At 37.8% G+C, this 26153-nt stretch overlaps 1 protein-coding gene across 1 annotated transcript in view; it reads left to right on the top strand.

Moving 5' to 3' along the window:
* The window catches only part of hmcn2 (hemicentin 2), an 84043-nt gene that overhangs the window by 11167 nt on the left and 46723 nt on the right, over positions 1-26153 (top strand). Inside the window, 19 exon segments of the mRNA XM_051904154.1 lie at positions 4462-4633; positions 4765-4871; positions 4991-5111; positions 5357-5620; positions 6857-7001; positions 8186-8307; positions 9647-9919; positions 10632-10773; positions 11084-11211; positions 12534-12647; positions 15168-15326; positions 16508-16702; positions 21787-21882; positions 22009-22136; positions 22247-22391; positions 24069-24181; positions 24718-24822; positions 24824-24878; positions 24966-25125. Of these exon segments, the coding sequence (XP_051760114.1) occupies positions 4462-4633; positions 4765-4871; positions 4991-5111; positions 5357-5620; positions 6857-7001; positions 8186-8307; positions 9647-9919; positions 10632-10773; positions 11084-11211; positions 12534-12647; positions 15168-15326; positions 16508-16702; positions 21787-21882; positions 22009-22136; positions 22247-22391; positions 24069-24181; positions 24718-24822; positions 24824-24878; positions 24966-25125 (2744 nt within the window).

Below are 26153 nucleotides of genomic sequence, written 5' to 3'. Positions count from 1 at the left end.
GGTCCAAGTATGAAAACACATTCCCATGTCAGATGCATTTTTCACTTTTGATTAGTCTATGGGTGGGATTTTGAAAAATGAATGAAGGCAAATCCGTAAATCCGCATAACCCCTCAAGATTGTTCTCCACATCTAACCTGTATGGTTCTTCTCTGATAGGAGTTAAATAAGCAACAGCCAAATCAAATACACACAGCGCTTTGTCAATTTTTTGGGAGGGGAAGGGGGCAAAGAGAGGGAGCAGGGCTTATTTTACGTAGTAATCCCGGATATGATCTATCATGCCTGCTCTATCCAGCACAGCTGCCTGTCCAGGGTCCAGGTTGGACGTCTCCAACAAACAGCTCTTTGTGGAGCTGAAGAAGGAGGCACTACTTAAACAAAGGACGGGGCTCAGCTTAATCACTGGAGTGATTTGCAGATAAAGCTTTATGAAAGCGTGTCGGTGCTTTAAAGAGTCTAATGGTTTGGCTGAAACCTCAGGCCGGCCAAACTCAAGGTGAAGGTGGAGATTTTGGGTATTGACTTTATTGACAGAAGACTTTATTGGCAGGACACTTTAGTATTGATGGAAGATCTTGTTGTTTATAACACAACTAAAATCAGGGACTTCAACCTTTTTCAGTTGGTGGATAAAGAGATTACTTTATCAAACTTCAGATTTTTAACTTTAGATTTGATTGACGTTGACCCCTGGTCACAGATCTGTTTGGAGACACCTGAATCTAACAATAGTGATTTTCTTACTGATCCACAAATTGTTCATAAATTTGACAGAAATATGCAAGAATTGTTTTAGCTGAACAAAGGAAATTGTCATGTGAATCAATATAGAGAATGGAGGGATGGGATATTTATTAATACAATATCCCTAAATTTGCAACATCTTATTATCCACTGTGAACACATTCACAGTCAAAGTGGTTCAGCATCACTTAAACCAGCATATGGACATTGCCCACAGGTGTTTTCAATCTGATAGACCTAACAACAAGAGTGTCTGAGCAAGTGTAACTAGATCCAGTCTAGTCTGGATCTCCTGCTCTGTTTTTGTCGTAGGTGACTAAAGTCTTAGTCTGTAATATGGAGAACCTTCGTGGGCCACCTTTGGGAGATGAGACAAATGTATTAACCCCTTGCTTTGGTGTCACAGGAAAAGACAAGCAAGTGTTAGACATTCTCCAGTGAATAGATAAAATGAAAACCATCGGAACTTATAGTTCAAGAATTTAATTTTCTTGGTCCCTACATTAACGCATTTGCCAGGTACTTTTATCTAAAGCAAGTTACAGTGCATCAAAGGCACTCTTTTTCTTGTATGTGTGTTTTCTGGGTCCCTATACTACATTTTATTTCCAGTAGAGCATTAAAGGGGCAGACCCAAAAACTAAAATTCTGTCATCGTTTACTCAACCTCATGTCATTCTAAACCTGTAAGACTTTCTTTCTTCTGTAGAGCACAAAAGGAGAAATGTTGATGAATGTACTGGCTGCTCTTTACCATGTAATTAAAGGGTTAGTTCACCCAAAAATGAATTTTTTGTCATTAATTACTTCGGAACACGAATTTTTGATGAAATCCGAGAGTTTTTTTTTTGCATCAACTGCGTAGGAGACTGACCGGGAAGTGGAAAAATTGTTAAATAAAGTTGTGATTTTTGTTTTGTGTTTGCGCACAAAAAGTATTCTCATCGCTTCATAACATTAAGGTTGAACCACTGTAGTCACGTTGACTATTTTAACGATATCTTTACTACTTCTCTGGACCTTGAATGTGGTCATTTCATTGCTTTCTATGGGAGATAAAAAAAAAAAAACTCTCGGATTTCATCAAAAATATTTTAATTTGTGTTCTGAAGATGAACGAAGGTCTTGCGGGTTTGGAACGACATGAGGGTGAGTAATTAATGACAGAAATTTCATTTTTTGGGGTGAACTAACCCTTTGAAGTGAATGGGGACTTCAAAATAATAAAAATCAACTTAAATTTCTGGTATTTTTCTCACACATGGCTTCAGAAAACTAGGATCATATCGCATGATTCACATGGACTACTTTTTATGATACTTTTATGGTGCTTTTTTGCCATTTTGGAGCTTGACAGTCTTGAGTCCCCATTCACTTTCATTATATGGATATGAGCTGATTCTTGAATGTTTCTCCTCTTGTGTTCCACGGAAGAACAAGTCATTCAGGTTTGGAAACACATGAGTGTGAGTAATTGAAGACTTTTGGGTAATTTTATTATTTCTTTTTATTTGAACTGTCCCTTTAAACCATCAGTTATTCAAACAGTGTGGGTGCTAAGCTGGAATTCGGCTGATCCTCAGCTGACCTCCACATCCTTTTCACATCTCTGCTTCCCGACCAACACTCCTCCACAACTAATCTTTGAAACATGACAGTTCAACTTCCAGAGGAAGCCAGTCTGTTGCCTCCCATTGAGGTTCGTCACACTGGATTTGCTTTCAGGATCCTTTTGGCTATTATGCCCCCTTTCGAGGGTACCTTTCAAACCTTAGACCGTTATCTGAGCATAGTTGACCTTATATTCCTCCGCTGTGGTCTTTTTGTCTATTACCTATTACTAGTTTAATCTTCCGAGCTCCCATGAGGCATCCACTGAAACAGACACTGGTTTGAGGCAGATGTAGGTCATTGGTGAGCTTTTTGCTGCTCTGTGGGGGATAGTTGCACATGTGGCACTCATTACAGCTGTTTCCAGTTGTAAACTCCGAAAGGAACCAGCTGCCGTCTGCAGCCAAAGAGAATGAGAGAGATCTAGAGAGAAAGAAATATGGGAGAATCTGAGTAATGAAATTATCAAAGGCTACACTGGCTCCAATTTTCTCTCTCATTCCTAAATGTATAAAGATGTGTTAAATAAGCGTCATTCTCGTGGGCTTACTGAAGTGATGTTTTCGTTCAGTGTTATGGACACAGAGCAGCCATTATGTCTGTACTCAATGCAAAAAGGTCAGAACAAATACACACAGCTGCCTCTAAAGGAGTTAATGGCTAAAATCTAAAAATAATAACTGAGGAAACAGTTTCCTTTAGTTGTTTGTCTTATGCTCTCTTTGTGCTAATAAGCTGCTGTAAAAACACCCTCATCTCCATTTCTTTTATCAAAGTCTCCACGACAATGATCTTTAATTAATGTGTACCTAGTAAAATCCCATGGCAAATTATCCACTGAGGGACATAAAGTTGGTGTTAAATTCAACAACAGACCACAAGTCACTTCATACAGTTGTTCAGTCAGAAAATGGACCTAAATTCACATTACAGACTAAACAAATCTCATCACCTCCTGGTGCACATCTGTTTTTTTAATCATGAGCACCTGTCAGTATTCAAAATGAATGAGGTTAAAGGGATAGTTAACTCAAAAATGAATGTTCTGTCGTCCATGTCAACATTGTCAACACCGAAATGAATCTGCAGCAGTCAGGTAAAAGCTCTCTAAGTTGTTTACGTTCATTATTATTGTAATGTTACGTGTTTTGAGACATGAGGTAGTTTAACACGGTCTCTTGTGAGTAGCTGTGTGTGTGTGCGGTCATGTATTTTGGAGGAGGCGTGGCTTTAGATGGCGATTTGCAGGGAGGGTGGGATCTTATGCTTTCAATACTAGCAGGCTAACGTCTTTCCCAGATCACCTGCTGCACCTTTAACTGCTCACTTGCTAAGAAGACTATTAGTGAATAAAGACTTCATTTGAGTAGGTTCTTCAACACAAAGCTATCATATGACTTTATAAGCATATATGGACCATTTGTATGATACTTTTATGTTGCTTTTTTGTTTGTTTGTGGTCCATGAAAACAGGGTTGGAAGGGCATTAGCATTAGTAAATGATGACAGAACTTTCTTTTTAAGCCCTCCAAGTCTATTTTTGATACTGCTTGTCTCATCTGGAATGGTTTCAGGATGACTAATGCATTACCTGTACTTTTTGCCATGTACTGTAAATATATATCTCCTGTGATCTTCTGTTATTGTCTAGGGTGAACAGCAGTCCTTTACTGTCTGTGATGCTCTTTGAGAAATTTATAGCTTGTCAGTCCAGGAATAGTTTGGATTCTCTATCTGATAGATGATCTGATCTCATTTCCTCACTGTTTAATAAGGATCTGCTTGTGACATACCTCTATGAGACAGTCTGCACGGACAGGGATGAGGTCACTGGGATCCTACCTTGCCTGCATTTCACGTCTTTGAATGGTTTCATGTCAGAGCTTTTGGTCATAGACGTGACTTTCTTTCTTATGTAGAACACAAAAGAAGATATTTAGGGGAATGTTTAAGCTGCTTTTTCCATACAGTGTAAGTGAATGGAGACCAAAGCTGTCCTTCGTGCCCTTCCACAAATAACATTTTATGTTAAATAATGTTATTTTCTTTTTTTACATGTTCTACTTTTGGAGAACAGTTTGAAAATTAATTTATTTTGTTTAGGTTCTTAAATGGGTTGAGGAAACTGTCCAAGCCATGAAGGTCCACCTTCTTTCATCTGACCATGAAACTGCCCAGGAGACGCAGTGGGAGGTGCCCTTTGACCCTAGTTTAAAAGAAGTCACTGTATCATTAAGTGGTCCAGCACCTCAAATTGAGCTCAGAGACCCTCTTGGTAGGAACATGCTATTGTTTTGTATTGAATGCTTGTTTATGCCTTCTCACTTAAAAGGAGTATAAATTATTGTGCTTTGCAAAGGACCGCAATTACCAAACTTTTTTAAAATGTTATCTGAATAATTACAGGCCGTATAGTTGGAGAGAGGCAGGGTCTAACAGAGCTGCTCAACATCCCAAACTCAGCACGAGTGGTCAATCTGAAGAACCCTCGACCTGGACCATGGACATTAAAGGTAACACATAAGAGCTTCGAACAGTGATGCTAGAGCATATTTGATATTTAGGTAACAGATACGCAACAGATCCTTCTGAAAAATGTCAGTGATTGAAACCTGCTTTTTCTCTTGTCTAGGTGGGATGCAGTGGGAGACACACACTTAGAGTAACAGGTGTGAGCAACCTGGACTTCAGGGCAGGTTTCTCTAGTGTACCTGTCACAGAGTTCAGCAGGACTAGAGAGAGACCTATTAAAGGTATTACTACATCACCATGTGGGTACATAGCCCTTTTCCACTGATGGGTTCTGGAGTGATAGCTTTTATTCAATTAATGATTATTTATTATTATTATTCATTACTTTTAAAATGTTAAATAATTGCTCCAGCCACATTTTGATGGAAAAAGGGTATTACTCAGTTTGTGCTAGAACTTGCTCATGGCTGAACTTGCCTTAACTGTATAAAGAATAACAGATCAAATATATCGCATTTTCCTCCAGGTGTTCCAGCTCATGTGATGCTGAAGTGCTCAGGTCTGAAGCCTCCTGGTCTGGTTACCAATATGGAGTTAGTATCTCTAGGGGGCCGCTCGTTGCGTACCATTCCTGTGCCTTTGCCTGGCGATGGAGGCTCAGGAGGTATTTGGAGCATCCCGCAGTTTCGCACACCCTCTCAGAGCTTCTTCCTCAAAGTGTCTGGAAATGATGGAGAAGGCTACAATTTTCAGAGACTGTCTAGTGTGTCATATACCAACATCATCCCAGGTGAGTCTATTCCAACATGCAAATTTTTTAATTCTTTTTTTATTTTTGCTTTGTTTTGTTTTGCTTTTGTTTGCATTCAAGTTGCATTCAAAATCCACTTGACTCACTTTGAACTTTGAACAGTTTAAACACTGTATAAATACCTTTTTTTGTTTTGTTTTGTTTTGTTTTGCTTGTTTTGCTTTGCTTTGTTTTGTTTGCATTCAAGTTGCATTCAAAATCCACTGGACTCAGTTTGAACTTTGAACAGTTTAAACTGTATAAAACTTTTTTATTTTTGTTTTGTTTTTTGTTTTGTTTTGTTTGCATTCAAGTTGCATTCAAAATCCACTTGACTCACTTTGAACTTTGAACAGTTTAAACACTGTATAAATACTTTTTTTGTTTTGTTTTGCTTTGCTTTGCTCTTCTTTGCTCTTCTTTGCTCTTCTTTGCTTTGCGTTGCTTTGCTTTGCTTTTGTTTTGTTTTGTTTGCATTCAAGTTGCATTCAAAATCCACTGGGCTCAGTTTAAACTTTGAACAGTTTACACTGTATAAATCTTTTTTATTTTTGTTTTGTTTTGTTTGCATTCAAGTTGCATTCAAAATCCACTGTACTCACTTTGAACTTTGAACAGTTTAAACACTGTATAAATACTTTTTTTTATTTTGCTTTGATTTGCTTTGCTTTGCTTTGTTTTGTTTTGTTTGCATTCAAGTTGCATTCAAAATCCACTAGACTCTGTTTGAACTCTGAACAGTTTAAACACTGCATAATAGTGTTTTCAAAAGTACCGACTTCAGTACCAATTTGGTACTAAAATTTAAAAATGTGACGATACCAGCATTTCCCTCTAGCATTTTCTTCATCTTTGACGCTCTTCATCGAGCGCTTACAGGAGTGTTTGAAAGCAGGTGTCTATCAGAAGATCCCTAATATATCTGCTGTTAGACGCCTGCTTTCAAACGCTCCTGTATGTATCTGTGTAAAAAAGTAAAAAGTATTTATACATTCATTTTGCTATAAAACACTGAATAAATACTTTTTTATTTAATACTTTTTATTTTTGTTTTGTTTTATTTGCATTGAAGTTGCATTCAAAATCCACTGGACTGAGTTTGAACTGAACAGTTTAAACACTATAAATACTTTTTTATTTTTGTTTTGTTTCTTAAGATGACATTGTTCATGTTGTGTTGTTGTTAACCCAGCTGTGATGATCCAGTTTAACCATTGGCCTCTTCTCACCCCACAGAGCCTCCATTGGTGAATATGCCCACTGTGATAAGAGGGTTCTACATGCAGCCTGCTACGATTGACTGCTCTGTGGAGAGTGACCTGCCCTATAAACTGAGATTCACCAAAGGCGGAAGAACAATAGGAGAGGAAAGAACCTATGAGTAAGGCTCTTGTCAAATATTATCTTTTTTTTTTTTGCTGTTTTTTTTTTTTTGCACATCAAATGTCTGTATCCCTCCTATCCCTCCTTGTATTTTTGTCCTGGCCAGCCTCAGAGGTCTTGATCTTCCTGAGCTAACAATCAAAATCATAAAACAGTGCCATAATTTTGTCATAATCCGTTGAACTAATATTTGTTGTAGTAAAACATTTTTTTTTTTCAATTAGTAATTATTGCTGGAAAATAACAAAACCACTAATTTAAACTGTATTTTTTTCTTAATTGTATTAAGGTGAGTTCCAAATATTGGAATAATTGGAACATTGGAACAACAATTGCAAACCTCAGATTAAGTGAAAATTAAAAAAGCTGTCATAAAATGCAGTATGACCTCTTGGGGTTGACATTTTGTAAAGACTAAGCACCTCCTTTCAGACCATTCATTTTAAAAGGAAAAAGTCACTCTTGAAACCGTTTTTGAAAAAAAAACTTTTTGGCACTTTTTGTCTCCCACACTTCCCAATCTGTATATTTCTTCATCTCTCCCCTTTCTCTTTCTCGCATATCTCCTTCTTCTCTATATCTCTGAACCCAAACATGTACAAACACTTTTGCAGGCATTCTCTCCTGTGATATGGCCTTACGTAAACATAATGGAGCAGATGTTAAAGTGAACATCTGCTGGACAATTTTTTTGCTCCGTTTGATACCGTGTGCTGACACGGGGCATTCATTTACAGTCGAAATTCAAACCTAGCCCAAGAAGGATTTGTTAGCTTTCACTGACATATCAATCTTGGAATGAATATGAACAGCAGGGGTTGTGTGTATTGCACAAAAGAAAGTCATCATGAAAAATTTCTATAAAGGGCACTCTGTTTTGAATTATGTTTTGAACATGAAATAATATTGACTTATAATGAAAGGTATTCTGTGCAAGCTAGTTGTTAGTGACATCAGACTATCTTTTTTCTTCCTTCCTTTCACCTGCTGCCATCTGTGTGTGCTTGAATATGTTCATATCATTTGTAATCTGTAACACTATATTTTCAGAGTAATTCTTTCCATTCTTTACCTCACTCTTGTGCGTAAAGTGAATTTCTGTGTTGGCTAAATGCATGTTTGTGATCAAAGGCTGCACTTTTGGACTCATCACTTAAACCTGCTAATTTTTTGTAATTGAAGGTCTTCAGTTAAAGCATCATGGGAAATTCCACATGCTTCAGGCAATGATGAGGGAGCATATGAATGTGTGGCTCAGAGCACTGCAGGCATGGGACGAGCTCTCACGCAACTCACTGTTAGAGGTATTGCATGGATACACACACTTTACATAATTTCTTCTGCACTATACTCAGTCTTGTATTCACACCCACACTCTCAAACCTGGTTTATACTTCACACATCTGCACAAGCACCCTCGTGCCAAAAGTGCCATCATGCAGTGCTTCACAATGCTCCATTTCAGACCATCACACACCACTGGATTTTTGTACCTTTGCAACACAATCCCTTTCTGTGAAAAACTTTGTTTTTTGTAATCTTGTTTTCCAGTAAAATATCTAAACAAGACACAATTATATAGAACTAACGTTGTGTAAGACAATAAGATTTTTTTGTTTTCAGAGATATATAATAATCTTGAATTAAATTTATTCTTCATCCACATTGCCGACTTCAGTGTTATTGGTTAAGGGGGTAAAAAGATTTGCATTTGTCCACCTCCATTTTGTACAATGAATAAAAGTGACTAAACATTTTATTTTAAAGGTTTGATTATTTTTATTTAAAAAAAAATTTAGGTTACAGCTAAATGCAGCTGTTTTACATGCCATAATGTCAGAAAATAAATAAAATAAAATGTAAATTGGTTTAATAATTATTATTATTATACATATAAGTGTATGTGAAATATTAAATATGTGAAATAAATATTGAACAAAGTTATTAATATAAAATAAATAAATAGATGTATTATTAAATATGTATTATTAAATATTAAATATGTAAAATGAATATTAAACATAAAATGCTTATTATATAATATATTAAATATGTATGTGATATAAATATAAAAGTAATAAAATCATTGTAAATGTAAGAGTTGAGAACCAGAGACAAAGTCAAATTATATACGTGTATTTGTTGTTTTGTCCACTCTTTGAAAAACATTTTTTTTTTTCTCCCTGGCTAGGTTAATGTTCACTGGGAACATGACGTTTTCTTTTTTTTTTTTTTTTTCTGGCTAGGTTAATATAAAATGTAAAAACAATGTAAAATTACTACATCTAACAGCTGTTTCTTGCTGGTTAAGCAAATATTTTCTGTACACTACTGTCTGTTGTTGTGGAGAATAGTTCAGTGTGGAACATGTCAAGTATAAATGCCTCTTAAGCATCGTGAACTGAGTGCACAGTCTGCAGAGAGTCGTGTGAAAGTATAAACAAGGCTTCAGCTTGCTAAGGAGGGTGTGATCTCCAGAATTAAAGGAAATTGTAAATGAGAAAAGCTTTTTGCAATGGAATTGTAAGTCACAGCCAAAAAGTCTTGTTTTGACTACTATGGTAACATTAAACTGAGAGATTTGTTGCCTCACATATATTGTATTTTAATGTCTCCTTTAAATCATCGTTTCTCTTAATGTAGAGCCCCCTCCCGTTCTGCATCCTCCCGTGAATGTGACTTCATCCCCGGGCACAGTGGCAGTGCTGTCCTGCCAGGTTCAAGGCTCTGTGCGGCACAATCTGACCTGGTATCGGGCTGGTAGTGCTTTATCATCCCACTCAGGAAGGGTGAAAGTACTGGCCAATTCCTCTCTGGAGATCAACTTGGTTCGCAGCCAGGATGCTGGACCTTACCAGTGCAGAGCCACAAATGCCCATGGAGAGAGTCAGGCTGTCGTATGGCTGGTGGTCCTAGGTATTCTGCACCACCTGGTCAAACACTCTGCTCCTGCGCCCTCATGAGTCCTACTGTCATGTGTTTTCCATTACAACCCTCCAAACCACAGCGCAAGTTCTACACAGCCAGCAAGATTGAGCCCTGCATGTTTCAAATAAGCAAGATTAATGTGATATTAGATTGGCGGTTCCTTTTGGAGACAAATAACTGAACAAATCGATGAAGTGTATCTAGCTGTGAGCAAAATTTCAACATGTGCAGTTAGACTTCCACCATTATTATACAATTATATAGCGTGTGGAGTTTTCATTATCCATTTTGCCATGTCTGCAGTCTGAAAGGTTTTGTGCCAAGTAGTGTGTAGGAAATAGTTCACTAAAAATTATTTACTCATTACCTCATGCCACTCCAAACCTGTGTGGTTTATCTATCTATCTATATCTATCTATCTATCTATCTACCAGTAAAGTCTATAAACTTGAGGCGTTTTGATGGATTTTTGGATGATCTTTTTTGAAGGCATCTCAATTAAATTCTGAATGGTGCACATCATTCATCATACTATGAAAAAAAATATTCTTTAAAAAAATTCTTTTATGTTCCATGGAAAAAGACAACAGCAAATGGGTTTGATTTGGAGTGACATGAATAATGACAGAATGTTCATTTTTGGACAAACTATCCCTTTAAGTACAGGATGATTCACAGTTTATTTCTGTTTCCTTTACAGAGGCCCCATCTGTGGTTGTCTCTCCTCAGACACAAAGCTTCTCTCTGGGTGCAGAAGTCCGCATCTCCTGTTCGGCATCTGGATCCCCTCCTCCAAAGATTTTCTGGAGCCATGGCAACATCTTTCTGTTCAACCACCATCGGTAGTCAACCAGCTCCCCCTCCCTCTTGTCACTATACATCTACACACACAGTTTGAGATGGCTATTTTTATCTACTTTCCTAAAATGGATCATTTATATTTAATTCTGTTTGAATAAGCTGACCGCAAACCATTAACAGTCTGAGATTTGACATCAGAATAAATCGGGCATCGATGCTGTGATCAGTCAGAAGTCAGTTTGATGGAAAGAAAATACTGTTCAGTTTGAAAAGCGTTAAACACAATGGTCTCTGTAATATAATCATTACATCAGCAGTCTTAGGTTAATATAACACTGGCTGTGCTTTCAGAATGAGCATCTCTGAGTCTGGCATGCTGACAATCAGAGGAGCTGTCCCTGAGGATGCTGGGAACTATACGTGCCTGGCCACCAACGAGGCTGGCACTGCCTCTCAGTCTGTTACCGTCAGTTATGCAGGTGCTGGAGTCAGTGGCTCTGTTGATGGAAATTATTGTGCATAGTAAACCGTTCTCATATAATTTTGTCATTTTGAGTTAGAGATTGAATATATAACTGACAATAACTTTTATAGTGACATGACAGCATGCATTAAAACTAAATGAGATTGCAGGTGTTGGCAGGCATATCAAATATAATATACCAAAAAGATCTATAGCTGCTTCTGTTGAACTGTTTGGCACTTAGTCTTTCCGTGGAATTTTGTCAAGCCACAGAATGTCATACTTAACCCTGCTGAAAAATACAGCATGGCTGGTCACCAGCATAAAGTATGTTTTGCATGCTGGTTCCAGCATGGGATGCTGGTTTGCTGGTTCCCAGCTTGGGAAGCGGGAGTGCTGGTGGATCACTTACATCAGCTCAGTCTTGCTTGCTTGCTTGAGAACAGCATGACTATGTTGGTCCACCAGCTAGACCAGCACTATACCAGCTCTAACCAGCATAAATCAGCCTGGACCAGTATGGAATTAATGTTGGATTTTTTCAGCAGGGAAATCAAAGGCAAATCAAACCAAACCAAACTAAACTAAACTGAATTTTCAGCAGCCATTACGTCTTGACTGTCACATGATCCTTCAGAAATCAGATTGGTCCTCAAGAGACATTTCTTATTATTATTATCAATGTTGGAAATGTGATGCTTAATTTTTTTTTTTTTTTTTTTTTGTGGAAGCTGTGACAAATACTTTTTCAGGACTTTTAGACTTTTAGAAAGTTCATAAGAACAGCATTTTTTAAAACTGAAATCTTTTGTATCATTAAAAATGTGTCATTTTTGACTAATTGAATGCGTCCTTGCTGAATAAAAGTATTAATTTCTTTAAAAGAAAGAAAGTTTTAATGGATGAACCAGAAGTTATATCAGTTTTGATTTTTAAAGTCTTTTCTTGACTCATTATTTGGACTGCCCAACGTTTATACATTTTTCAACAAAATTAGATTAAAAATACAAAATGTTTTTGGATTTGGAAAGCAACCTGATGGGGTCATGTGACAAAAATGTAGCATATTTCTGTTTTAAATGTTTATAATAGAATAATGCTTACTGCTTCACTTACTATTTTAAGCATTATGCAGTATATACTGCATACTGTGCACTTTTTTAGTAGGTAGCTAGTAGCTAATAATCAATTCTGAACATAACCAGAGACAGATATTTAAATGATATCTGTCAAGTAGTAAGGACAATTTATGTGTGGTAATAGAAAAAATGACATACAGTACAACACCTTTAACACAAATGCTAGATTTAATTCCTTTCTCTCTTGTTGTTCTCTCAGAGCCTCCAAGCATCTCAGTGGTACAGCAGGTAGTGATGGTCATTGCTGGTGAAGATGCCATTCTAGAATGTCAGGCCTCTGGTACTCCTCTTCCATTAATAAAATGGCAAAAAGGTAAACACTGACCCTAAGGATAATACCTGGGCATTCAAGACGCCTCACCAATTTTTACATTTTTGTTGTTGTTGTTTAATAAAAATGTAATTTTTGGCATTTTTATAAATTTTTTAATATACACTATATTGCCAAAAGTATTGGGACACCCCTATAAATCATTGAATTCAGGTGTTCCAATCACTTCCATGGCTACAGGTGTATAAAATCAAGCACCCAGGCATGCAGACTGCTTCTACAAACATTTGTGAAAGAATGGGTCGCTCTCAGGAGCTCAGTGAATTCAAGCGTGGTACCGTGATAGGTTGCAAACTGTACAATAAGTCCATTCGTGAAATTTCCTCACTACTAAATATACCACGGTCAACTGTTAGTGGTATCACAACAAAGTGGAAGCAATTGGGAACAACAGCAACTCAGCCATGAAGTGGTAGGCCACGTAAAGTCACAGAGCAGGGTCAGTGCATGCTGAGGCGCACAGTGTGCAGAAGTCGCAAACTTTCTGCAGAGTCAATAGCTACAGACCTCCAAACTTCATGTGGCCTTCAGATTAGCTCAAGAACAGTGCGTAAAGAGCTTCATGGCATGGGTTTCCATGGCCGAGCAGCTGCATCCAAGCCTTATATCACCAAGTGCAATGCAAAGCGTCGGATGCAGTGGTGTAAAGCACACCGCCACTGGACTCTAGAGCAGTGGAGACGTGACGAATCACGCTTCTCTGTCTGGCAATGCAATGTACGAGTCTGGGTTTGGCGGTTGCCAGGAGAGCGGTACTTGCCTGACTGCATTGTGCCAAGTGTAAAGTTTGGTGGAGGGGGGATTATGGTGTGGGGTTGTTTTTCAGGGGTTGGGCTTGGCCCCTTAGTTCCAGTAAAAGGAACTCTTAATGCTTCAGCATACCAAGACATTTGGACAATTTCATGCTCCCAACTTTGTGGGAGCAGTTTGGGGATGGCCCAAGGTCCATAAAGACATGGATGAGCGAGTTTGGTGTGGAGGAACTTGACTGGCTTGCACAGAGTCCTGACCTCAGCCTGATAGAACACCTTTGGGATGAATTAGAGTGGAGACTGCGAGCCAGGCCTTCTCGCCAACATCACTGCCTGACCTCACAAATGCGCTTCTAGAAGAATGGTCAAAAATTCCCATAAACACACTCCTAAACCTTGTGGAAAGCCTTCCCAGAAGAGTTGAAGCTGTCATAGCTGCAGAGGGTGGGCCAACTCCATATTAAACCCTACGGATAAGAATGGGATGTCATTAAAGTTCATGTGCTCGTAAAGGCAGGCGTCCCAAAACTTTTGGCATATATCAGTGGCATGCAGTGGTGTTCTGAAACGAGGAGGCAATTTTTTTTATTTTAATCTTTTATTTATTTATGAATCAGTGTAAATTCATGTGCATTACTCTTAACGTTGACATCTTCCTTGTTAAATGAACATTACTTTACATTACATCAAAAAAGAAAAAAGAAACCAAACCAATTCTATTTTGTAATTTTACATTAACAATGTATTGTAATAAATGTTCTGTTTATTAAAACCAAGTCAATCTCATCAAGTTAGTGTTTTAAGCATTTCTACATTCATTCCAAAATAATAACTAAAGGCAATAATAATTTAAACAATATATTTTATTTGTGTATTTTTAATTTCACCAAGCTGATTGCACCAAAAACCCCTGCAGTCATCGTGTTTTTCAAGTTTTCAAGTTTGATTTTGACGTGACATAAAGCAGTGATATCTAACCGGGTGATCTGTTTTTACTTACTTTTCAATTAGTCTTCCCATTGTCTTCCCTACATTTGTTCATTCAAACTGACGCGCGGAACGCGCACGTAAACAAGAGGCGGGATTTATCACACAAACCAATCATATCCAATCATAACCAATTACATCCAATCATAGCGCGATGGAGACATTGCCTCCTCTCACGTGACTTTCCCCCATTCATTCTCAATTACCCCCCACAAAACCCACCGCACGCTATAGGGGTCTGATGGTTTTCTATGGTTTTCTATGAGAGCAAAAGGAGGCATGACTCCTGCTGTAACTTTACCTGCGGGTGTCGCTGTTGGGTAGTGTTCCTTAAGAAATACGAGTGACTTATTAATGTCATAATTTGTAATATTTGTGTTGTTTTATATGTAATATGGATTATTTTCTCATCCTATTTTTTGTTTTAAGAAGGGGCACTGCCTCCCTTGAGGAAACGCCCCTGATATATATATATATATATATATATTCTAACTAAACTGTCATAAAAATTTAGCTGACAAAATAACATTTAAAAACAATAATGTGCAGACTGACCAAAATGTGTCAAACTTTAACCAAATGAAATGTATAAAAGATTCATCAGCATTAACAAAATACAACATATGTTATTATTTCTTCATGGTTAAGAGACTGTTATTAATTTTTTGAGTTTTAGAGTCTGTTTAGGATATTGCATTACGTGTAGTGAGTTGTTACAGCAACAGTTTATGTTTTCTTTGATTCTTGCACCATCCGTCTTCAGGGGATCTGGATCTGGGAACAGTTCCATTTGCGGAGCAGGATGTCCATCGTGGAACGCTGCGGATCCGTGGGGTTCAGGAACTGGATTCTGGAGAGTATACCTGTGTGGCCTCAAACATTGCCGGGTCCAGCTCTGCTGTGGTCATGCTACAGGTGGGAGGTGAGAACAAGACCTCAGCTGCATTACACGCTGATACTATATAAATATTACTGTGCAGTTTATACGGAACAGTTTCATTTTATGTGGGCTTTTATTTATTGAGCTCACTGTCGCAGTATTTCTGTTGCTTTTCCAAAACTTCGAAGCACATGTAGTTCATAGCATGAATCAAAATCCTTGGACAGAACTATCTGATTTTAATCATAACACACCCATAAGCCCATGGGCTTCCAAACCGCAAGTGGAAATGTTTCCCCGCTCTGTTGCAGCGTGTGAAATTTGGAGAGCAAAATTTGTTTTTAACTTGATATTTGGAAATGTGTCTTTAACAGGACTTTTAACAGCTCCTGACAGAATTTTCAGACACCCAGTAGCTCATGGCCAGTTTATGAACATGCTCCAGAAAAGGATCATAACTTTGTATAGAACTTGCCTTAAGGGTAAAATGTGTCATTTATGTGCCACTAGCATCATTAAGTGTAATTTAACAAATATAATGATATAAATTTTGATTGAATAATTATGCAGTTTATCTGAACACTCCCTCTTGCTGCCATTGGTCAGACAAACAGAGAGTCCCGCTCTCACACGCACGCCATTGGTTGATGTGGTCATTATGCACAAATAAACAGAGGAATGTATTTAAACTTTTCAGAAGAATCAACCTACACATGTTGTATTTAAAGTTGTTTCTGCATATTAAACTGGAATGGAAGACAATATTTTAACTTCGTAAAAATGACACACTTCAGCTTAAAGTCAATAATTACTTTCCTACATATAATGTGTGTGAAAAAAATAAATAAAAATGTGTTGGAAATAAATTTGTTCTGTGCAATATTGGTTGTAAAGCTTATTTTTTCCATCTGCATATTTTCCACTTCGTTCTCTAATTCAAGAGTTTTCACACTTTCTATCACCAAGGAACCCGAAATATAATGATATCTCCCTTTCTAAAAAATAAAGACAGCTGTACATAAGGACCCATTTATACTGTGTATGAAAAACACAAAGCATGAAAATATTGTATGTTGGCCTAAAGCCAAAACATATTATTTAAATGGAAAATATTTCTTTGTTAAATTAAAAGCATATTATTTTCTACCCATTATTTATTTATGTTATGTTACAATACATTTTGTTTTGATGGCTTTTTCTTTTCTTTCTTTTTTTTTTTGCAGCTGCTCCTATGTTCTCAGAGTCTCCCGTGGACATAACGGCCAGCGTGGGTGATAACATTACTCTACCGTGCATTGCCCGAGGTTTCCCCACACCTTCTCTGACATGGAGACGCCAGGATGGACGACCCATTTTTGGCAGGTCATCTGGCCATGTTGGCACCTCTCAACTGCCTTCTGGTGCCCTTCAGATCCAGAGTGAGTTTCTGTATCTATCTTTGAATAGATGTTTAGGGAGTTCGTCTGCTAGCACAATCCCTCTCAGATACCAAACGCGAGGATCTAACGGACATGGTCCACCCACAGGAGAATAATGAAGATGTTATTTTAGGTGTTGATATGTAGGGGAGGTGGGGGTGTAGGGGGTCTGAAACTAACTGCTGCGATGGAGGAAATAGAAACACTACAGCTGAGAGCTTCCTCTCTCAGAGAGTGGGCTGAGAGAAGGTCTCCTCACCCTAGGCCCCTTCAGGGGTTGGGTGGGGTAAAAAGTCAAACCGCAGGCCTCTTGAGCCAGAGCCGGAGCTTCTGGCAGGACAGGGAGCTGCATATGGACAAAGTAGCTCTAAAGGTTTATAGGCTATAATGTTTTTATTGGACAGCTGCTATAGTATTAGCATTGAGCAGTTCGCCTGTTGTTAACTAACCTGGTTACTAAAAGCATTCTGAGCAAATGGGTCTCCAAGCTAAAAAAACAAGCTTAAAACTAGCCAAACAACTTAAAAAAACAAACAAGTAAAACTTTTCAGAAAAACGTTCACAAATGGTGTATAAATAATGTTTTTATGTTAACATTTTGAGAACATTATTAAAGACCAGATAACATTTCGGTTACTGTTGTAACCTCCATTCCCTGATGAGAAAGGAGCACTGCGGAGACCACATCCTACCCAAAGAGGAGGTTAGTATGTGGAGAGTACATCTTATAGACTCACCTAATGGGAAGTACTACATAGGGAAGAAGTCCCTGTGGTTGGCTCCACCTGATAAGGGAGAGACTACTGGCCACAGCAACTAGTGAAGGAGAGAGGCTCTGTCCAGGGAAAGACAGAAGGTTCACCGACGGGGAAACCGAACAATGGAAGAATACCTCGTATGGGATCACCTCATATATGGAGCACTTACTCAAGTACAAGGGCTCACCTGAAAAGGGGCATGCCACGAGTAATGGGTCTGATTGAGCTCTCACTCCCAGGGGGCATGGGTACACCTTGGGTTTGGTAAGCCAGAAGAATGGCATTTACAATCCAGTGGGCCATTCTTTGTTTAAAGACAGCCTTCTACTTCTACTGTCCTCAAAAGCTGACAAAGAGCTGTTCAGATCATCTAAAGCTCTGTGTACAGTCCAGGTATATGTGCAAGGCTCGCACTGGGTACAACAGAGATAGGACTAGGTCTCCCTCGTCAGAAGGGATCGCTTGCAAGTTCACCACTTGATTTTTGAAAAGAGTAGTGGGAACTTTGGGCAAATAGCCAGGCCAGTTGTCCGAGTTTTACCTGTAAGTACCCAAGACTCGAGACAAAACTGGTTCTACGCAGAGATTGTAGAATCTTGTGAAGGTGTTGGGTGGCACCATTCGCTAAAGCCGAAGAGGCTCAGAAGGCCCTGGTAGAGTGAGCTCTTACTCCTAGGGGGCATGGTACGCCTTGGGCTTGGTAAGCCAGAAGAATGGCATCCACAATCCAGTGGGCCATTCTTTGTTTGAAGACAGCCTTCCATTTCTACTGTCCTCCAAAGCTGACAAAGAGCTGTTCAGATCATCTAAAGCTCTGTGTGCAGTCCAGGTATATGTGCAAGGCTCGCATTGGGCACAATAGAGATAAAGTTAAGGTCTCCCTCGTCAGAAGGGATCGCTTGCAAGTTCACCACTTGATTTCTGAAAGGAGTAGTGGGAACTTTGGGCACATAGCCAGGCCGGGATCTCAGGACAATGTGAGAGTCTGCTGGACTGAAATCTAGACATGTCTTGCTAACAGAGAGGGCTTGGAGGTCCCCATCCTTCTTGACGGAGGTGAGCACAGTCAGGAGGGCCGTCTTCATGAAAGGATCTCTCTGTAGGGCCTGTAAGACCAAGGAGAGATCCCAAGAGGGGATAAGGCACGATCTTGGGGGATTTAACCTCCCTGCACCTCTCAGGAACCTAATAATTAGGTTGTGCTTTCCTAGAGACCTGTCACCCCTGTTGTGGTTTGCTGCTATTGTAGCCATGTACACCTTAAAGGTAGGTAGGCAATTGTTTTATAAACACTTTTTGTTATACTGGTTGAAATTCTCCTCACATCCTGATAGCATTCAATACTAAATACTAAAACATGTTCATATATCTTCTGTGGAAGTCTCAGGACCAAAAAATGTTCGTCCAATCATTGCATTCGGTCTGAATGCAATGATACAATGTTCTAATTGCCTGTCGACATATGTATTTCCATACCTCGGCTCTCCCTGTTCATGCAGACATGACACGTCATCAGCGTGTTCTGTAAGGCTATGCAGAGTTGTACACAGACAATCACTGAGCACTGTAAACAAACAGCAGCCACCTTTTACAGTTGTCGTAACCGTAATTACAAGATGGCAACCCAAGATGTTCTACCCAGAGCTGTTCACGTCCTCATGACTCAAATTTCTGCATTTCTATTTCAACACTATCAACGCCGAAATTAATCTGCAGCAGTCAGATGGTATAAGTAAAGCTCTGTAAGTTGTTTAAGTTCATTATTATTGTAATGTTATGTGCTTTGAGACATGAGGTAATTTAACGGCGTCTCTGTCTTGTGACACTTTGCCAAATCTGCTGTGTGCGTTCATGTCTTTTGGAGGAGGTGTGGCTTTGTAGAGAGCTCTGAAGGGATGGTGGGATCTTGTGCTTTCAAAGCTAGCATGCTTTTGCTAGCTATTGCTATTGCTAGCCACTCTGAAAATTGCCTACCCTACTTTTAAGGATGGAAGAGGACAAGCACTTCTCTAGGCCCTCTTGGAGGAAAGAAATCACTGAACAAAGAAAGAAAACACTTTGAATGAGCGTTCTATTAATGTTACTGGAAGAATGTTTGTTCATAACTTTGAGATCCTTGCCAGAGCGTTTGCCAGAGTTCTAAGAATGTTCCTTGTTAGCTGGGCTATTCCTATCTGCCTTTGAGAGTGTGTGCGTTTATATAGGCGTGAAAACTTAAGATCATTCTTACTCACATAGCACTGCATATACACATAACACACACATACTTGCACACAAATGTATTGTGCACATTGATTTATATTATTTAAAACTGTTTAAACAGCTACCAATGTGAGTGCAAGCGACTATTGTGCAAATTTCACACATGCAAAGTGTTGCACAATATTCATTACAACAGTTTTGTTGTTTCAAATAAGCTGTATATAAAGTGTGTGTGTAATGGTCTTGAACAAGAATGAATAACCATAAAATGAAGTCAGAACTGTCGTCACAATGGAATTAATAGCTGGGTTGTAAATACAAGCAAATCAGCATTGCCATAAATTATCTATCTAGTCCTAAAGTGCCAACAGCGGCAAGAGCTGAACGAGTTTTGAACAAATCTAAAAACTTTAATGGTTAATATCTCTAACAAGCATGCAGATGTGCGTCATCAACGAGCATTAATCATAATAGATGTGCTTTTAGTTTCAAGACATCATAGTAGCAATATGATGTAGCATTAATTTTTATCAATGATGTGGAAAACAGTCTAGAAATAGGTTCATAAATTAGGAATGCACCGATATTAAAATTCCATTTTAACAAAAATGGCATAATTATTTTCATATTATGGCAGATGACTGAAATTAAAATTGTATACTTTTTTGTATAAATACATAAAAAATAAAACACTAAAAACTAAATTTTGAGACTTGCTAAAGAATACATTTTAATTTTTTTTTACATTTAACAGTTATTACATTTAAAGTCCCCGCGAACTGGAAGTTGCAAATGACTTTTCTCCAGTGTTGTGACATATTTCCAAGTGAAACAGAATATTGAATAGAGGGCAGGGTTTTACTTTAGCGTTCCTCATCTCCATCTCTCGCTCATAACAGACTAACGGTTGGAGGGGAGTGGTTTAAGCGTTTTCAACCCAAGTCGTCAAACTGACATCTTCAGAGAAGGAACTCCATTCCAGACCGGAAGTAACTTTTCAGATTTTGATTAAAGATTACCACGACAAACAATTTTTTTCTGTGTATTAACTTGCACGGATTAATTGTTCAACACAAGTCTAGTAATATGCAACAAGTAAATAGTGTCAATTTTGATTTCATGACGACTTTAATAAGTAATAACACTGACACATGTAATATTTATTGAGTCTCAGAATGAATATCAATTGCTTGAAGTTTTTAGTGGTTTATTTATATAATAAATTTTAAAAAACAATTAAATTTAATAAAAATGTTTTTAATATCATACATTATAAAATATATGAAAAAATATATATTTAAAATATTATGAATTTTAAAGGAATAAATTTAATAATAATGTTTTTATTGCTATTGATTATTGTTAATAATTTTAATTTGTGTTAATAATTATTTTTAAGTGAATATTAGATGATGTCAAGGTAACCTGAATGTAAAAAAAATTAATTAATTAATTAATTAAATGTAATAATAATGTTTTTAATATTATGAATTTTAAAATGAATAAAATGAAATGTAATCAAAATATTTTTATAAGATTATAAATTATAAAAAAAATTAAGTTAAATAATAATAATGTTTTCATTGTTTGTTGTTAATAATGCTAATTTAAATGATTAATGGTGAAAAATTGGGAAAATGAGCATCTATAATTAAATATCCATTTTGGTATTGGTTGCTATATATCTATGAGATGATAACTGATATGGTTACTGTATATATTGTGCATCTCTATTATAAATGAGCAGCTTTATCTGTATTGCTGTTTGATATCTGTATGATATCTAAATGAGCTGACATGAGTGAGTAAAATCTTATAGGTTGTGTATATTGTTAAACTAGTCACATTGCTTGCTGGTTTTGTTTTTATTCTGACTTTGATACAAAGGTCAAGATGACACTTTATTAATGAAGTTAAGCTGTTACCAAAAACAAAAACACAAACAAATCCATATGTGAGCTGATTACTGATAGCACATCTCTTTTACATTATTAACAGGAAGCCATAATTAAACTTAATGGTTTGTTAATGACTAAAGTATAAAATGACTTTATAATAATATTTATGAGATCTATTACAAAAGAGTCTTTTATGTTCTAATCAGCATTGCTCTGATTCCTCTAGGTGTTTGGGTTGATGATGAAGGTGTTTATGTTTGTGAGGCCAAAAACCAGTTTGGATCCATCAAGGCACTAGCCAGAGTCACTGTTACTGGCTTAGGTATGAAAATGTGTTGTTCTCCTCATCAGTATCACAAATATTGTGACCACAAACTGGTAACGTTTTAGGCTGTAATCTAGAGTGTTACCCATAAACTCTCACTGTAACAATCTGTCCTGTTTACAGAACCACCGTTATTAGTTCAAGGTGCACCAGCTGTCACAGCGATGATCGGTCAGCCTTTGAACCTTCCCTGTATGTTGTTAGATGGAATTCCTCTTCCTGAGAGAGTCTGGACGCACAATGGAAAACAAGTAAGTAACGATCGAGAAAGACACTTCTTAGATGTGAAATTGAAGTTCCCTGGAAAATGATGTGTAGTGTTCATGCTTATTTTTTAATTGTATGATCATCCTGTCTCTAGGTGCGTGTTGGCGGAAGAGTCTTTCTAAGGAGTGACGGCAGTCTGCATGTGGATAGAGCTGAATCTGATGATGCGGGGACATACGTGTGCACTGCTATCAATGTAGCAGGATCAGCCAATATTACTGTCACAGTGGAAGTTCATGGTTAGTGGGCAGGGCATTTTTCTAATTAAATATAATTGATTTTCTTTTTTTTTTCACTGTCGATTTAGTGAACAGCGTGGTGATAACAAGGCAGTAATGAAATAACGGAGGAAGAAAGATGGACTGCTTTATGCAGCAATATGAATTTTTCAGATGCCTAGATTAAAAGAAACAAGTCCGTTTCAAATAATCTCATTACATGTTTAACTCTCTCGAAAACTTTTAGCACGTTTTTACTATTACAGCTCTCAAGGTTAACTAATTGTGTAAAGTGTTGATTGTATTTAGATCTATGGCATTATATTTAGATTGTGGCATGAAAGGTTGCAGTGATGAGCAAGCCAATCACAGACATGTTGAGCACATGAATGCAGCAATCTCGTCATTGCAACTCGATTTCTGCACACTAACAAATGCTTTCATAACCAACAGTGAAACACACTGTAAATAAGAGATTCGTTGATTATTACAAGAGTTTTGGCGCTAGTCCAGAACTTAGTCACTGATAAACTTGCGCTGTTTGATTGACAGCTCTAGCGATTGCAAAGAGAGCGTTCTCTCGTTTCTATTTATAATTTAATCACAGTTTAAATGACAGATTATTTTCATCCTACTAAGAGAAACAATGTAAAGTTGACCGTTAAGTCATCACTGATTTGATTTACTGGCACATACCTAGACAAAGAACATCTGACTGTACATGAATCATTAAAAATCAGAAATCACTGGTCACAGATCAGGCATTAGAATTAATGCGGTTACTAACATGTTGTCGCATTACTGTCGAGTCCATATCGTAAACGTCTGTTTGCAAAGCCTGCTCCAAAATTGCGACTTGTTTACCAAAGAATCCACAGTGAAATGTACATAAATATACATAAAAATAAATAATGCTCAACTGAGACATTTACATTGTTGAAAATAAATAAAATAACCACATTCCTAGCATTAGGATCCTTTGGAAGTTCTCTCTTCCTCATCTCACTAATGCCAGTGGGCGGGGCCAAAGTTGCAATGGTGAAGTAGGTGTTAAGAGGTGGTCTTTCACCTATCTATTACGTCATCAATAGGCACATTCCAGGACGAGTCGTTCGCTGGGCTTGGTAACATTAAAAGCTGTTTTTGGACTAACAAGGAAGTTTCCAGTTCTGAAACTTAGGATATTCTTATAGTATGATGACCTCTTATATATCAAAAGGTCAAGGAAAATTTGACTTCTCAGTTCATGACCCCTATAAAACATATAAAATGAAAGAAAGAAAGAAAGAAAGAAAGAAGTAAAAATATATATAAACATTTATATTTACTTGAGAAACAAATATGCAAAAATACTGATTAATAAAATTATTATTATTTTTTTTTTTTTTTGCAGTGTACAGATGAATATACATACATTTACTGCTATGTATTGTTTATTAATTTATGACTAAACAAATCCTATCTTCAGCATGTTTTTATTTTTACTGGAAAACACAAACACGTATTAAGAAAATATTTTTTTGCATTACAGCAACTCATCTGGTCCCTAATGAAGCTGAAATAGGTGCTAATATTAGAGTTTCTTATTTAGAAGTGATAAGCTGGATTCCTTGTGAAGTATCTTTGGCGAAGTTCTAATTGTGAACCGCTGGTTGTTAAGGCCTTGTGAACAGCTGCTATTCTGACCTACTTTTCCAGCCCCTCCTGATATCAAGACTGGTCCCCTGCACTACATAGCCAACGAGGGCACACCCATCTCCCTGTCCTGTGAAGCAAGTGGGATCCCCAAGCCCACCATCGTCTGGTCCAAGGTACATCACCCTGATCACTTTACTGTGGTCTCTTTTTTTTCAGTAATGGTGCTTCTGGCTGTGTCACCATCCCAGCAGTGACAGATAGTGACTGATTGCATTGTGCCAAACAGTTAGCTGGAATAATTTAGCATAATGGAAGCAGGAGAAGTGCTGATGCAGCCTATTCGTCTTTGATGCATTGCTTTCCCAATTGCCTTTCAAACGAATGTAAGCTCACGTCCGCCTGCCCCTGTCACGGGAAGTTAAGTTTTCCATCCCTGTTTCACAACACGATAGATTGGGAGTGTATTGTCCGCAGTATCCACTCGAGGCATGTAAATTGCTATTCTGGTCACATGAAAGAAGGTCTGTTAAAGCCATCTTGTTTCAGAGCAAAAAGGGGATGGGGGATATGCGTGAGGAATGCCTGATTCCTGGTAACCCGAGAAGCCGCTTCAGAGGTTTTGGACAGGATGTGCATTCCAATCTTCCCTTCAGACCAACATGCTTGTTTCGAGGTGTTCAGGTTGTCTGCCATCTTCTTCTCTCCTCAGGGTCGAGATCCCTCAAACAGGCCTGTATCAGCACCTCTTGAGGCAGCTGATGGGAGTCTGTACATCCCCAGTCCCACGGCGGAGGATGCAGGGGTCTATGTTTGCTACCGCCACTAGTGCAGTGGGCTACACCAGCAGAGAGATGCATCTGAGTGTTAACAGTGAGGAATCTCTTGAAAATAAGTCATTTTTGATGATTTACTTGAAAACAAATTAGTATTGAAGTATTGAATTTCTCATTTTAATAGGCAAACCAAGAATTGTTGGTGCTGATGGGTCACAGGCGATGGTTAAAATGGCAGCCGAGGTTGGATCAGAGGTGATCCTTCCATGTGAAGTTCATGGAAGTCCTACACCTCTGGTGACTTGGAGCAGAAATGGGCAGCCCATACCTCCTGTCACAGCCTGGTAAGATTATTATATCCAATCCTGTCATACACCATATTGATTACATTAATTCACTAAGGCACCTATAGCATACACTATCTTACAAAAATGTGTCTTGGGCTCCAAATCAGCACATTGAAGGATCATGTGACACTGAAGACTGGAGTAATGGCTGCTGAAAATTCAGCTTTGCCACGACAGGAATAAATCACATTATTTTAAATTGTAATAATATTTCACAATATTATTGTTTTTACCTAATTTTTGATCAAATAAATGCAGCCTTTATGAGCATAAAAGATTTGTTTAAAAAACATTTTAAAATATCACAGACCCCAAACTTTCGAACAGTAGTGTATTTTTTTCCACATTTTCTTATTTAACCCACCTGTTGTCCTAAGATACCTAGTTCACATGTCAAATGTGAACAAAATTGAAAACCGTAAAAGGATTAATTCACTTTAGAATTAAAATTTCCTGATAATTTACTCACCCCCATGTCATCCAAGATGTTAATGTCTTTCTTTCTTCAGTCGAAAAGAAATTATGATTTTTGAGGAAAACATTCAATGGGTTGAAGGTCCAAATTGCAGTTTAAATGATAAGACTAGATAAGATAAGACCCTTATTCCTCGGCTGGGATCATGTAGAGCCATTTGAAGCTGCACTGAAACTGCAATTTGGACCTTCAACCCGTTGGTAGCTGTTGAAGTGCACTATATAAGAAAAACTAGATTACATGCTCAAAGGCCAAAGGCCAAATGTGATGGAAGTACTCCTTAATTGTGTTTCTCTAGATGCTCTTGATAATGTAAAAAAAAACTGATTCACAAAGCCAAAAATGATGTGGTATTTTTAACCAAAATCATTTGCGCAGTATTTGCTTTTAGAACAGTGTTGTAATAGTATATAATGAATGGCAAAAATATGTCCTGATGACTGATGAAGTTTTCTTGCTGTGAAGAAATGGGCCCTGATGAGGTGATGTAGCCATCTATAAAAGGCTTCAGCTGTGTCAAAATTCACCCCAGCTGACTTCTCTTACCTCA

The sequence above is a fragment of the Ctenopharyngodon idella genome, chromosome 8 (genome assembly GCF_019924925.1).
Source record: "Ctenopharyngodon idella isolate HZGC_01 chromosome 8, HZGC01, whole genome shotgun sequence".
Classification (NCBI taxonomy): domain Eukaryota; kingdom Metazoa; phylum Chordata; class Actinopteri; order Cypriniformes; family Xenocyprididae; genus Ctenopharyngodon; species Ctenopharyngodon idella.
Note: the sequence above shows the minus strand (reverse complement) of the source record. Positions and strands in the feature narration are given on the sequence as shown.